At 40.9% G+C, this 15,909-nt stretch overlaps 1 protein-coding gene across 3 annotated transcripts in view; it reads right to left on the reverse strand.

Annotated features, from left to right (window-relative positions):
• zbtb10 (zinc finger and BTB domain containing 10) overlaps window positions 1–15,909 on the reverse strand; it is a 48,911-nt gene that overhangs the window by 1,315 nt on the left and 31,687 nt on the right. The window contains exons 3-5 of one of the 3 annotated variants that reach the window (XM_062056595.1): window positions 3,659–3,715; window positions 2,743–2,918; window positions 1–463 (exon numbers count right to left, since the gene is read on the reverse strand). The exon at window positions 1–463 is cut by the window's left edge and continues 1,226 nt beyond it. In XM_062056595.1, coding sequence (XP_061912579.1) covers window positions 173–463; window positions 2,743–2,918; window positions 3,659–3,715 — 524 coding nt within the window. In that variant the 3' untranslated portion in view covers window positions 1–172. The remainder of the gene's footprint in view (window positions 464–2,742; window positions 2,919–3,658; window positions 3,716–15,909) is intronic. The other 2 variants (XM_062056597.1, XM_062056596.1) reach the window with 2 other exon arrangements.

Below are 15,909 nucleotides of genomic sequence, written 5' to 3' on the forward strand. Positions count from 1 at the left end.
TAATATTAATAATAAAATCTGTACATGGCGGGGTTACCACGCTACCAAAGCTTTTTCAAATCGTTGTCAAACTCGCACAATTAAGCAACCTCAAGGTTTGATAGCACTTTGGAGTTGATTGTTTACCAGCTTGTCGTCTTTTGTAGCACACATATATTAAACACCGATTCATTTAAAACTCTTTGTCCTCCTGCAGGGCAGCAACAGCGTTGCCCTCTGCCCAATTTGATTGGTCGTTGTCAGCAGGCTCCTCCCCCTCCAGGTCCTCGCCCTCCTCACCCTCGAAGTCGTCGTCGCGGGGGAACTCCATGGCCTCCAGACCCTCCTGGGTGGCCTGGTGTGAGTCGGCGCAGTCCACGCACACGCCGTAGCGCCGCGAGCCGTGGCGGATACCCACACTGGCGGCCAGCATGAAGATCTTCTTGCACACCATGCACTTGTACTTTTTGTCCTTCTTGTGCACCTGAGTTGAGAGGTGGGGTGGTAGGAATAGGATGGTGGGATGGGAATGTACACGGTGAGATGCGTTTCGCTGAACCTTCTTTTGACTCCATTTTATTTTAGTTATCCACCAAGGGAACAATCCTCCTCCTTAAGCAGCTAAATGCTAAGTTGTCCAGCTAGTTTGCAGTTACGTGAAGGCGTATGGTAGAAGAGCTGACATCATGGTGGCAACGGACAAGTGCATTTTTTTTATAGCCTCTGGTGTACTATTTAGGCAGCAATCACTGTAAAAATGTATCTCTGCTTGGTCCTCAAAAAGTTGCTACTCAGATGTCGGTGTTAAACTTACAATACATGTGTTACACTCGTCTTGTTAACTTCTTAGCGGAACTAATGCTAACTGAGCAATTTGGTCCTTTCCGCTATTACAACATTGGTTCTGTTGCTGCATCATACTTGGTAAAAAGGAAACCTTGCAGTCAAAAAAGAGCTATGTTTTCCCTCTGTCTAATGCACTCCAAATTATTATCAAACCAAAACAGTTTTTAAACTTATTTGCAATAATATATATAGTCCATCCATCCATCCATTTTCTAATGTGTATTCAAATATCAGCCTTGTTACAATCATTGGCGGATTCCAATTACCGCCTCGTCCTCTTTGAAGTTTAAGTAAATAAACACCCTGGCTATAATGACAGCCAGCATTAGTTTACACTAGGGATGTAAAGATATCAAAATCTCACAGTACTATATTATCATGGTATTAAGGCTACGATATATTATTCTGGAATTGTCAAAAAAAGACTTAGTAGAAATGAAATAGTGTGTAAAATGAAGTGGCAGCAATGTTTAAGATAAACACACTTACTGTAATTCAACACAAACATAATTCTCAAATCCATCCAACCATCCATCCATTTACATGTTCTAATAATATTCATTACAACAAACATGTATTTTTTGGTGCCAAGAATTGTCCGGAAACATCCACTCTTTCAAGCAAATATCTGACAATTTAACCTTTAATAATGTAAATACCTAAAAAATGTATGTTTAGCTTCGCTGGCTTCAAATATATTTTACGGGTGATGGTTTATCAAGTAGCTTCTCATATTTCCCGCAGTGTGCCGAGTCCGCGCTCTGACCAGACGCTTTCCCTTCTCGGCGGTGCACCGTGACCCGCTCTGTGTGGCTTTGAAAAGGCTCGGAACGAAGGTAGCGCTTTAATAAGTAGACCTTCTGCCAAAGAGGTTATGTTTTCGCCAGAGTTTGTTTGTCTGCTTGTTAGCAACATAACTCAAAGTGTTATGGATGGACTCTGATTAAATGTTCAGGAAATGTCCATAAAAACAATTATCTAGTCTGATCACACTTCTCCCGCACACTTCCTCCTTTTCTTCCCTTTACTGCGTTCCACGCCCCAACCTTCCCGTCCCGCGCTGCGCAGAGGATATTTGGAGATGTAGTTTAATTTTAGACCGGCCAATGCAGAAGTGCCAGAAAAAAACTACACTCACTAAGTTTTGGTTTCATATCGTCAAGACGTCACAGCATTATTGCGATGATTTTGAAACTGCAATACCGTGGTATCTACAATTCTGTTATACCACTACTGTACACCAGTATACAACTGTATATCGGGTCATGTAACGCATATTCAGTTATGCCATACAAAAAGACCCATCTTGAAAAAAATATTATGCTTTCCTACACAAACTAACACACACAGAGTTCTGGACAGGGCAGCACTGTGGTACAGGGGTTAGTGCATGTGCCTCACAATACAAAGGTCCTGAGTTCAATACCGGGCTCGGAATCTTTCTGTGTGGAGTTTGCATGTTCTTCCCGTGACTGTGTGGGTTCCCTCCGGATACTCCGGCTTCCTCCCACCTCCAAAAACATGCACCTGGGGATAGGTTGATTAGCAACACTAAATTGGCCCTAGTGTGCGAATGTGAGTGTGAATGTCTGTGTTGGTCTTGCGATGAAGTGGCGACTTGTCCAGAGTGTACCCCGCCTATCGCCCGAATGCAGCTGAGATAGGCTCCAGTACCCCCCGCGACTCCGAAAGGGACAAGCGGTAGAAAATGGATGGATGGAGTTCTGGACATTTGTTTGACCCTCACTGAAAGACTATTTGCAGTGACATTTTCTACTTTTTAGTCTTTGAAAATATCTGTATACATTCATATATCAGTAGCTTATTTCCTGTATTAACACATTATTTGCAATATTGTGCGAACGAATCCTATGAAGTCGGTGTCATGAAGCTGAAAGTGTTTGTGTTTGCACTCACCAGGGAATGTCTCTTGACGTGCTCGCGGCGAGTGAACAGCTTTCCGCAGATGTCACAGCTGAAGGAGCGCACGCCCGAGTGGATGACCAGGTGCCTCTTGAGCGTGCGCCTGTGCTTGGCGATGTAGTTACAGTGGGGGCACTTGAGCTTGTTGATGGCGAGGAGCGGCGACTCGCCTGCGTCGGAGATAACACAAAACATGGTCAGCAAGAAAAGATAGAAGAATCTGGATCTTTAACATTGTGTCTGTGCGTCAATAATAGCTTGTTAACATGAAGGATGGTGGGCCATGCAAAGTTGTCGCTAGGCAACTTTCGCTTTCATCCACTCGCCGACTCTTTGAGGGCGTCGCCACGGCAACAAGCGAGGGAGGGGTTCTGACTCAAGGCCGCAGTGAGGGGGTGCTCTGCTGTGTGTCAACTGGCCAGCACAATCCAATCAAAACAAAATAAAAAGACTGACACCATATCCTGCCTGCCTCCTTCTGTCCTCCTTGACGCTAACGAGCTATTTTGAACAGATGGTTTTGAGGGTAGATTGGACGTCTATTGATTTTGAAAGGGCTTCAAAATGGGAGTGAAGAGTCACAGGCTTTTGTTTGAGCGTCGCCGTCGTCATGGCAGGTTGCTAAGGGCACCAGGGGTGTGGTGGATGATTAGGGAGGGAAGTGTTGATGAGGTTACCTGTGTGTGCGCTTTGAGGCACAGACGGACATGAACAGGTTTCTAAATACTATGTACACACGATTCTTATTCGTGTGCATGTTCCTTTGAGAGACTACATTTAAAATCTGCAGCTTCAACTAAAAAAATAATCCCCTCCTCCTTTTTAAGTCCTAGTCTTTTATTTGACAGCTCAAGATTGTCCACTTAACGCTAAAGCATGAGGAAGTTGTGTTCTCGAAGCGACGTCTTACCATTCTCCCAGGATTCCCCTTGCTGGATGATGCTATACTGGATCTGATTGGCCAGCTCTGGGAAAGGAGGGGTAGTTGGGGGGGTTATAGGACAGAAGGCAGAGGGAGAAAGAGAAGGTGAGAGAGGTGGTTCTCAGGTTTGTTTGATGTCAACTAGGGATGAGGCAGTGGTGGGGGAGGATAGGCTGTATTACAACACACTGTGTACACAACCAACTAGTCCTCGCATTAACAATGCCAGCTTGACTTACACAAAGACAAACACCTCCATTGTATGTAAAGCAGCATCGAAATGGGTGGGGGCCAGTTGAGGGCGGTAGTGGGGGTGGGGCTCAGCTTTGTGGGTGAGCACCTGTATGTGTGTGTGTGTGTGTGTATGTGTCCAGTTTCTCCACAGTCAGCCCTTAGATCCCGTTAAGGACAAGGCCAACACGCTCCCTAGGTCAATATTTGGAAAACTGCCGCATTTGAGTGGCCCCCGCAGGTGCCCGACACACCCTTTTTGACAATCCTGCAGGCTTTAGTGGCCAACGGTGTGGGTTTGTATATCTTTGTTACATGGGACAATGCAAATTAATGAAGATATAAAAAGTAAATCTGCCAGATTGTAGTCAAAGGCTAAGAAGGTTAGAAGGAGGGAGACTAGAAACCAGCCTTCACTTTCAACTGTCTACCTTCAACACCAGCTGCCTTCATGCTCGCTAGCGTCTGTGGACAAAGAGGTGGAAAAAATGATTGTCCATAAGAGTTATTATCAGGTTTAAAGTATCCAAAATATTTGATGGTTTTTTTTTGTTGGTTTTTTTTTTACAGTGGATGCAAATACATGCATCAACTGTACTCATTGTGCTTGGCCATTTTTGTTTTGGTAGTGACATACTGCGCATGCTAACATTCAACACTTGCTTGCTTTTGCGGGCTCTAAAATGCTGCTACTACTGTATGTAAATGAAAGAGCAAAACAACACATCTGTTATCTGTTGATAGGTAAAAAAAAAAAAACTTATTAGGCATAACCAGAAGAAGCAAAGTTCACGTTTTTTTTTAAGCTGTACAATACATTTCTCACATTATGAGCAAAAAAATAAACACAGAGAAGCTATACCAATCCGATTTTGACATGTTGGTGCATTTATCTGTGCAGTAATTCGTTGTGTACACTTACAATGTAGGTTGAAGTCAAACGGGAGGAAATATGAGGAGTCAAATGCATACTGGTAGGGATACAAAATCAATAGTGCGCCTCCTTGCCTTTTTTTTTTTTTTGCTTTGCAAGGCAATGTTGCAGAAGCCATGTGACAGACATTGTCAGAGCGAGTCACAACAAAAACCAGCACTGTGCATGGCGCGAGGCTAATCAGGTATTGGCGAGCCAGACTGCAGGGAGACGTTGTCCGACTCAAACATTGGGTGGAAAAAAAAGAAATAAGAATCATTAGAAACTCACAAGTTGGGTTCGCTTACAATTCTTAATAGGGTTGTGCGATATAGACAATATACGATGTAAATGATATTAATTTGGCCGACGATGCAGCTTTTAATACTGTAGTCATATTGTGATAATGCATGTTATTGACACATTCTAGCAGTTTGTCGCAAATTTGACAGCGACAAGTGAACAAAGGCGTCCTCAACGCATTGCAACTTTCCTCGCTAGCGGCTAATGTTCCTCCAAAGTGCAGCTTTTAAATCAGTAAACCTCATGGAAAATAAATTATGTTTTTACTAATATAATAATCACTGTAGGAATAGAGAACAAGGACTAGCTAAACATGCTACACTACACAACATACAAAGATACAAAAAAAGCATAGCTAATTGCTAAGCATGAGCTCTTGTTTTTCATGTTGTTCTTGCTAATTTCAGGTCCTAAATGGCTGTGGAAGTGTACTAATTTGCCGGATTACATCCTAAACCATCTACTTTTCAGGGGAGAGGCATGATTTATGATCTACAATAAACTTACAGGGAGCAGGGAAACGAGGAACAAGCAGACCACTCGATGATGTAAACATTGTCTGCTTTAGCGCTTATAATAACAATATCACTAACACTTTGTCAATATTCAAGATACGAAATGTAAGTGGAGTATTGGTGGCGCTTTTTGAATGGTTATTTATTAGATTTTATGGGCGGAATAGTGGAGCTTCCATTGGCTCTGCTGTAAGCAAACTTTTATTTACGTTTTAGTATTTAGAATGCATTAAAAAAATCAATTAAGTTAAAGTCAAAGTACCAATGATTGTCACACACACACACTAGGTGTGGTGAAATTTGTCCTCCGCATTTGACCCATCCACTTGTACACCCCCTGGGAGGCGAGGCAGCAGCGGTGGCCGCGCCCGGGAATAATTTTTGGTGATTTAACCCCCAATTCCAACCCTTGATGCTGAGTGTTAAGCAGGGAGGTAATGGGTCCCATTTTTATAGTCTTTGGTCTGACTCGGTCGGGGTTTGAACTCACAACCTACCGATCTCAGGGCGGACACTCTAAACACAAGGCCACTGAGTAGGTAATTGGTCGTCATGTCTTTCATAATGATTGTGAACGATAGGCAAAATTCCCCAAAAAGTGCAGTTCTCCTTTAAGCCTGGAGTATCTCTCGCGTCACGTAACTTGCGTAGGCGACACGTCTTTCCCCCTCCCCCTGCGTAGCCTCCCGCAAGGCTTACGTGCACCTGTTAAAAATCCTAGGTTCGCGTCACCGGCGACGCAGAACGCAGAGCTGCGATTGGTCAGTTTTTGCCGAGGAGGTTCACTGAACACAGGCGAGCAAACAGTGCTTGAAATGCACAAATTACTGTATGAAATAAAACAGTGATTAAACATTTGCATGAAAACTGATAGTGTACTTAATATCTCAGTGCACTCTAAAAATAATTACTGAATGTGTTTTTTTCAGCTTATTGGGTTATTGATGCATCCAGAAGAAGTCACAAAGTGCTTTTATTACCATTCTTGCGCTAAAAGGGTCAATTCCAACACATATTCTTTCTCGTGCACAAACGTCTTTTTCTCTCACACACAATACATCATTCTCCGTCAATCTTTCAGGCAGGGTATATTTACAAACATTTGTGAACTCTGAACATGACCATACACAATAACACCAGCATGTCGTTAAAGGCCTACTGAAACCCACTACTACCGAACACGCAGTCTGATAGTTTATAAATCAATGATGAAATCTTAACATTGCAACACATGCCAAAACGGCCGGGTTAACTTATAAAGTGCAATTTTAAATTTCCCGGGAAACTTCCGGCTGAAAACGTCTAGGTATGATGACATTTGCGCGTGACGTCAATGGTTGAAGCGGAAGTATTGGTACACCATTGTATCCCAATACAAACAGCTCTGTTTTCATCGCAAAATTCCACAGTATTCTGGATATCTGTGTTGGTGAATCTTTTGCAATTTGTTTAATGAACAATGGAGACTGCAAAGAAGAAAGCTGTAGGTGGGATCGGTTTATTAGCGGCTGGCTGCAGCAACACAACCAGGAGGACTTTGAGTTGGATAGCAGACGCGCTATCCGCCGCTAGCCGCAGACCGCATCGATGATCTGGTGAAGTCCTTCTTCGCGCCGTCGATCGCTGGAACGCAGGTGAGCACGGGTGTTGATGAGCAGATGAGGGCTGGCGTAGGTGGAGAGCTAATGTTTTAGCATAGCTCTGTCGAGGTCCCGTAGCTAAGTTAGCTTCAATGGCGTCGTTAGCAACAGCATTGCTAGGTTTCCCCAGGCGGTACAGCATTAACCGTGTGGTTACAGGTCCAGAGTTTGGTAGTATTGTATATCTTCTGTCTATCCTTCCAGTCAGGGGATTATTTCTTTTGGTTCTATCTGCATTTAAGCATGATGCTATCACGTTAGCTCCGTAGCTAAAGTGCTTCGCCGATGTATTGTCGTGGAGATAAAAGTCACTGTGAATGTCCATTTCGTGTTCTCGACTCTCATTTTCAAGAGGATATAGTATCCGAGGTGGTTTAAAATACAAATCCGTGATCCACAATAGAAAAAGGAGAAAGTGTGGAATCCAATGAGCCCTTGTACCTAAGTTACGGTCAGAGCGAAAAAAGATACGTCCTGCACTGCACTCTAGTCCTTCACTCTCACGTTCCTCATCCACAAATCTTTCATCCTCGCTCAAATTAATGGGGTAATCGTCGCTTTCTCTGTCCGAATCGCTCTCGCTGCTGGTGTAAACAATGGGGAAATGTGAGGAGCTCTTCAACCTGCGACGTCACGCTAATTCCGGTACAGGCAAGGCTTTTTTTATCAGCGACAAAAAGTTGTGAACTTTATCGTCGATGTTCTCTACTAAATCCTTTCAGCAAAAATATGGCAATATCGCAAAATGATCAAGTATGACACATAGAATGGATCTGCTATCCCCGTTTAAATAAGAACATTTCTTTTCAGTAGGCCTTTAACTTACTATAGTTTTTGAACAGTTTTGTTTATTTATGATTACATGATAGCTCTCTTTTGTCCCTTGTCTCCAGTGGCTGAATAGCATTGCAAATAATAATAGCGGCCTCTGCCGCGACTCATTGAGAAGTTGCACAGACCATCTTCACGAAGATATTTTCCTCTGGTTTATAAGTATAACATCCATTAAAAGTAAACTGATGATTGTTAATGAATAGTTCCAGTGTAGAAAAAGATGTCAATGTTGTGGTTGTCGTCTGTCTTCACTCTTCACAAGAAGGAAACAGTATCTAGTCAACATCTCCAGTTGCTCCTTCTGGACACACTGCCCCTTAGTATTTTGAAAGAGAATTACAAGTCTGGCACCACCCCCCACAGAAGAACTATAAATCAAACAAGACGCCATCGGGGGAACGCAAGCTATGCAACGCGAGAATATATTCCAGCTTTTAGACACACAACACTTCCTTATTCTCCACCGACACGGTGTGTTCACAGAAAAATGTACATCATAACACACTAACATACACATTAACACCAGCAGATGACTACAGTATTAGGGCTGCAACTAACGATTAATTTGATAATCGATTAATCTGTCAATTATTACTTCGATTAATCGAATGTATACACACATATATGCCAGTGCATTGAGCAAGTCAAACACTGGATGTGCCAACATTTCCTACAAAAAAGAAAGAAAGGTTTAAAGTCATCCAACACCTTCAATCACTGTCCCTGAAAACCTCAAATAAAGCCAGAAATCTTGGGGTTATTTTAGATTCTGATTTACATTTCGACAGTCACATCAAATCAGTAACAAAATCGGCCTACTATCACCTCAAAAATGTAACAAGACTTAGAGGGCTCATGTCAGCTCAAGACTTAGAAAAACTTGTACATGCCTTTATTACCAGTAGGCTAGACTATTGTAATGGTCTCCTTGCAGGTCTTCCCCAAAAAAACTGTCAGGCAGCTACAGCTTGTTCAGAACGCTGCTGCTAGAGTTCTAACAAAGACCAAAAAATGTGAGCACATTACACCAATTCTTAAATCCTTACATTGGCTCCCTGTACATCAGAGAATTGATTTCAAAATCCTCCTGCTCACATATAAATCACTACATGGTCTAGGGCCGAAGTATATCACTGATATGCTCCCACTATATAAACCCTCTAGATTGATTGATTGATTGATTGAGACTTTTATTAGTAGGTTGCACAGTGAAGTACATATTCCGTACAATTGACCACTAAATGGTAACACCCGAATAAGTTTTTCAACTTGTTTAAGTCGGGGTCCACTTAAATTGATTCATGATACAGATATATACTATCATATATACCAGACCTGGGCATTGTACGGCCCGCGGGCCGCATCCGGCCCTTTGCGCATCCCTGTCCGGCCCGCGTGAGGCCAATCATAAATTACAAAATAAATTTAAAAAAGTATCTATGTCGAGTGTGCAATACAACGGTGCTGCTTTTGGTTTGAAAAGCGTTATTTGTATTACTTCCGTGTGGACGTATGCGCGTGTGCGATTGTGAGTGAATTGAACGGCGCAATTACAAATTACAAAATAAAGTTTAAAAAACATCTATGTCGTGCGCGCAATACAACTGTGCTGCTTTTATTTTGAAATGTGTTATTTATGCCGTATGTCCGGGGGGAACCTGTGAGTGAAGATGCATAGAGACAAGTGATGAGACGCTAAAAAAAGAAAAGTTGATGAGGAATGGCGTGTTTCCAACAAGAGATGGACTGCCAAGTATTTCTTTACATAAATTAATGGTAAAGCCGTGTGCTTAATGTGTGGTACACAGGTTGCTGTGTTTAAATATCATTTTAATCGCCACTACACGAAGAAACACGAGGGAAAATACCGGAATGTGCCTGATGAAGCGCGCGCAAGGGAGGCTGATGCGTTGATGGTAAAACTGCAAACCCAACAAGGACTTTGTGCCATATTTCACACCCCCAGAGATGCAGCCGTCAGGACAAGTTTCGTCATTTCTCACAAAAGCGCCAGAAAAAGTAAGGCGTTTTCTGACGGAGAGTTTATTAAGGAGTGCTTATTGGACTTTGTTGCGCTGATAATGCCCGGAGACATGGGCTGTTTTTCGCTAACTTTGGATGAGAGCTCTGATGCAGTCAATTAAAGAGACAACCACAGGTAATGACTTGTTCACAGAGGTAAATGGGTGTTGGGACAAGCTGGCAGATGTGACAATCCAATCCACTTTATTTATATAGCACATTTAAACAACAAAATGTTTCCAAAGTGCTGCACAACAATATTACAAACAATATTCAAATATTATCCTTAGCTCCACCAATGACTGAATAAAAAGAAAAAACAATTACATATAAAACCAATATAAAAAACAATATAAAATAAATATGATTAAAAACTATTTTTAACAACAGATGGTTGTCCAAATCTGATGGGGAAAAATGTTGGATAATGCAGGATAAAGTGACCATCAAAAGCAATCTGCTTTTGTATAAAGTTAAGTTAGGTTAAATTAAATTATTATTATTAATTATTATTATTATTATCATCATTATTATTTATCTTACGGTATATCAAAAATAATATTGAGCAAAATTTAATTGAAATATTGTCGTGTGGCCCTCCAGCAGTGCTCGGGTTGCTTATGCGGCCCCCGGTGAAAATTAATTGCCCACCCCTGATATATACTATCATCATAATACAGTCATCACACAAGATAATCACATTGAATTATTTACATTATTTATATGTATACACACATATATGCCAGTGCATTGAGCAAGTCAAACACTGGATGTGCCAACATTTCCTACAACTAAATGAAGATAAAACTGAGATAATTGGTTTTGGTGCTAAAAAGAAAGGTTTAAAGTCATCCAACACCTTCAATCACTGTCCCTGAAAACCTCAAATAAAGCCAGAAATCTTGGGGTTATTTTAGATTCTGATTTACATTTCGACAGTCACATCAAATCAGTAACAAAATCGGCCTACTATCACCTCAAAAATGTAACAAGACTTAGAGGGCTCATGTCAGCTCAAGACTTAGAAAAACTTGTACATGCCTTTATTACCAGTAGGCTAGACTATTGTAATGGTCTCCTTGCAGGTCTTCCCAAAAAAACTGTCAGGGAGCTACAGCTTGTTCAGAACGCTGCTGCTAGAGTTCTAACAAAGACCAAAAAATGTGAGCACATTACACCAATTCTTAAATCCTTACATTGGCTCCCTGTACATCAGAGAATTGATTTCAAAATCCTCCTGCTCACATATAAATCACTACATGGTCTAGGGCCGAAGTATATCACTGATATGCTCCCACTATATAAACCCTCTAGATTGATTGATTGATTGATTGAGACTTTTATTAGTAGGTTGCACAGTGAAGTACATACTCCGTACAATTGACCACTAAATGGTAACACCCGAATAAGTTTTTCAACTTGTTTAAGTCGGGGTCCACTTAAATTGATTCATGATACAGATATATACTATCATATATACTATCATCATAATACAGTTATCACACAAGATAATCACATTGAATTATTTACATTATTTACATTCAGGGGTGTGGAGGGAGGGGGGGTGGGGGGGTATGGACATCAAGTAGTGGACATAGAGAGAGAGAGAGAGATCAGAAGGCATAAGAAAAAGAAAAAGTATCTGCATTTGATTGTTTACATTTGATTATTAGCAATCCGGGGAGGGTGTTAGTTTAGGGTTGTAGCTGCCTGGAGGTGAACTTTTATTGCGGTTTTGAAGGAGGATAGAGATGCCCTTTCTTTTATACCTGTTGGGAGCGCATTCCACATTGATGTGGCATAGAAAGAGAATGAGTTAAGACCTTTGTTAGTTCGGAATCTGGGTTTAACGTGGTTAGTGGAGCACCCCCTGGTGTTGTGGTTATGGCGGTCATTTACGTTAAGGAAGTAGTTTGACATGTACTTCGGTATCAGGGAGGTGTAGCGGATTTTATAGACTAGGCTCAGTGCAAGTTGTTTAACTCTGTCCTCCACCTTGAGCCAGCCCACTTTAGAGAAGTGGGTAGGAGTGAGGTGGGATCTGGGGTGGAGGTCTAGAAGTAACCTGACTAGCTTGTTCTGAGATGTTTGGAGTTTAGATTTGAGGGTTTTAGAGGTGCTAGGGTACCAGGAGGTGCATGCGTAATCGAAAAAGGGTTGAACGAGAGTTCCCGCTAGAATCCTCAAGGTGCTTTTGTTGACCAGAGAGGAAATTCTGTAGAGAAATCTCGTTCGTTGGTTAACCTTTTTGATTACCTTGGTTGCCATTTTATCACAGGAAAGGTTAGCCTCTAGAATGGAACCTAGGTAGGTGGATCACTAAGATCTTCTGAGACCAATCTGTTAGCGGTGCCCAGAGTAAACTCAAATCAAGGGAGAGCATCATTCAGTCACTATGCAACAAATAGCTGGAATAAACTTCCTGAAGATGTCAGACTTTCCCCAACTCTGACTACTTTTAAAACTAGACTGAAAAATGTTATGTTCACCTTAGCTTTCAGCTAAATATTTTAATCTTTTAACGTCCGCACTGTTTTTATTTTTATTGTCTGCATTTTTATTATGCTTTTATTGTCTTTCATTTCACTTTGTTGTCTGTGAAGCACTTTGAGTCTGCCTTGTGTATGAAAAGCGCTATACAAATAAAGTTGCCTTGCCTTGCCTTAATAATTGGATAAAAGAGACAAGCTACATTTCTATCCTTTCCAGTATTTTATTGAAAAAACCCAGCATACTGGCACCATACTTATTTTGATTATTGTTTCTCAGCTGTTTGTACATGTTGCAGTTTATCAAAAAAAATAAAAATGTAAAAAATAAAATAAAATACAAAATACAAAAAATATTGCCTCTGCGCATGCGCATAGCATAGATCCAACGAATCGATGACTAAATTAATCGCCAACTATTTTTATAATCGATTAGTTGTTGCAGCCCTAATATATATATATATATATATATATATATATATATATATATATATATATATATATATATATATATATATGTGTGTGTGTGTGTGTGTGTGTGTGTGTGTGTGTGTGTGTGTGTGTGTGCGTGTGTGTGTGTGTGTGGCTGAGAACAACAGGACCAAGGTTCTGTGGGACTTCAGCTTCCAGACTGACCAACAGTTTCTGGCTAACCAACCAGACATAGTGATGGTGGACAAAGAGCAGAAAAGGGTGGTGGTGATAGATGTGGCATTCCCAGCTGACGCCAACATCAAAAAGAAGGAACACGAGAAACTTGAGAAGTACCAAGGGTTGAAAGAGCAGCTGGAACAGATGTGGAAGGTCAAGGCTACCGTTGTCCCCGTGGTAGTGGGGGCGCTCGGAGCAGTAACCCCCAAACTGCATGTGCAGCCTCAGTCCAGAAGAGCGCAATCCTAGGAACAGTCAAGATACTACCCAGAACCCTCAAACTCCCAGGCCTCTGGTATGTTAAATGAAGAGTTTCCTGAAGCTGTCTCTGATAGTTGATATAATAATGTAATTGCATCATAAAGCCTACATTAACTCCATGGTGTTCAGGGATGAATTGTCTCTCCTATTGCTATTGTACTATTTTTTCAGCTATAGTAACATTAATCATTAGTAATGTAGCAGCCTAGTTTTGAATGGCAGGGTCCCTGCTATCACATGTTGATAAAAATATAACATTTACATAATAAAAATCAACTACAGGCTTCCCAAATGCTGTAATGAATTAAGCATGATGAGTTGAGCATATGTCAGCATGTGGCCCCACTTTTAACTCTTTGTTTCAAACGCTTATTGCAAACGCTTACTTACAGTAAGTCATTAATTTGAATTTGTAAGTCATTATTTTAGTATCTCAAGTAACTAGGACTGTTTTGTTTTTACTTTACGGAAAAAATATCGATATATATATATTGTTAATCGCCATTCAGCAAATGGAGCGGAAAACACAACCAAAGTTGTAGGCTTCTTCACGCGACAAAGCCGGCCACACACACACTAGGTGTGGTGAAATTTGTCCTCTGCATTTGACCCATCCCCTTGCTCACCCCCTGGGATGTGAGGGGAGCAGTGGACAGTAGCGACGCCGCGCCCGGGAATCATTTTTGGTGATTTAACCCCCAATTCCAACCCTTGATGCTGAGTGCCAAGCAGGGAAGAATGCTGGTATGAGCTTTTAAACATAACCCGTTAACTGCTGCCAGTCAAATGGTGAATAAGATACTCTTTAGGGTTCATATGTTTGTAAATCTGACTGTGATGAAGTCAGTGCCTCACCAGTCATGAACCTCACCGCACCTCACCGCACGTCACTGATATATATATATATATATATATATATATATATATATATATATATATATATATATATATATATATATATATATATATATATATATATATATATATATATATATATATATATATATAACATGGTTGTCTGGAGCAAAGGCAGCATGTCCGTACTGTGGACATACTTTAATATTTCTGCTTTCGGCTTTTAAGGAGAGAAAGGCTCCCAGCAGCACGTAGCAAGTGTGACGTCAGGCCCAGCTAGCATGATGTTGCTGTTAAAATGTGATGTTATGAAAGCATGTAGCACACATAGAAATGTTGGATAAGTGTAGAGCTATTATACAGTAAGGGTTCGGCATTTGCAACCTCACATATTCACAAATTTCTCTGCTTTATAGCTTAACTAAAATGTGGTTTGATTACACTATCTTCAGGGGGGGGGGGGGGGGGGAGTGCTGCAGCTCTGTATCCAGCAGAGGGCTCTTTGTCACATCAATAGACTCAAGATTTCTCAGCAGGAAGATGCTTTGAAAAGATGTGATGTGTAACTGCATGTTTTGTATGGATGCAGTTCTTTCTTAATGTGTACAACTTCATTTAAAATGTAGTTATTCATTGTGAGAGGCATATTATATGGGTTAGATATTTATATATAGCCAAAATGATGTCTTACCAAACGTAATATATGTACATACTGACCTCATTCAAGCTCACACAATTATTAATTACAAGTCCAGAAGGCCAACTATTTGCTTTCTATCAAACATGATGATCTCCACTACCGTATATATGGTGGGCATGCGATTAAAAAAATCCTCACTTATGGTGCTGCTGTGTGCTTGAAATTACTGTTTTGCCTCACGGCCTCTTGGCACATATTCACTTTGGCCCTTGGAGACAAAAAACCCATGGGTTAGAGTAAGATAGGAATTGTAGGTGTTTTTTTGTTTTTTCTTTAAAACAACAGGTGTGTCCATTATTTGAATTTTTTGGCCATTCGCAAGGGATCTACTGTATATGTAAAATGTGGAAGTGTGCAAAATAGCACTTGGAGCCACACACACTGCCGTGGACAAACAGTTCATTGGCATTAAAGCCACAGACACATAAAAATGATGTTCCCAGTAGAGCTAACTTACTAAAAGCACTTTTAAAGCATCATGGTTGGATTTAAAACAAAACACATCCACTGCACTATTGTGGGACCTCTGATACTTATTCAAAAATGGTAAAAAATGCAACAAAATAAAACCTTTAATATAGCATAGAGGAGTAAAAACGTATTTGGGCAAAGCTCAGGGCTGTGAGCACCATTTGAGGGGAAAAAAAAGAGAAAAATTGAGAAAAAAGGTAAATTTCTATCAGCGTTAAGTGCTGCTATGTAAACTTGAAAGTGTGCATTTTTACAGTTTATTTTACCTTTACATTTATTCTCATCTACCAACCTCTTTTGGCTGTCTTTTTGACACTTACATGTCCCATGTAATGTACCAAAGAAGGTTTTGGT

Source organism: Entelurus aequoreus, linkage group LG08 (genome assembly GCF_033978785.1).
Source record: "Entelurus aequoreus isolate RoL-2023_Sb linkage group LG08, RoL_Eaeq_v1.1, whole genome shotgun sequence".
NCBI classification, from domain to species: domain Eukaryota; kingdom Metazoa; phylum Chordata; class Actinopteri; order Syngnathiformes; family Syngnathidae; genus Entelurus; species Entelurus aequoreus.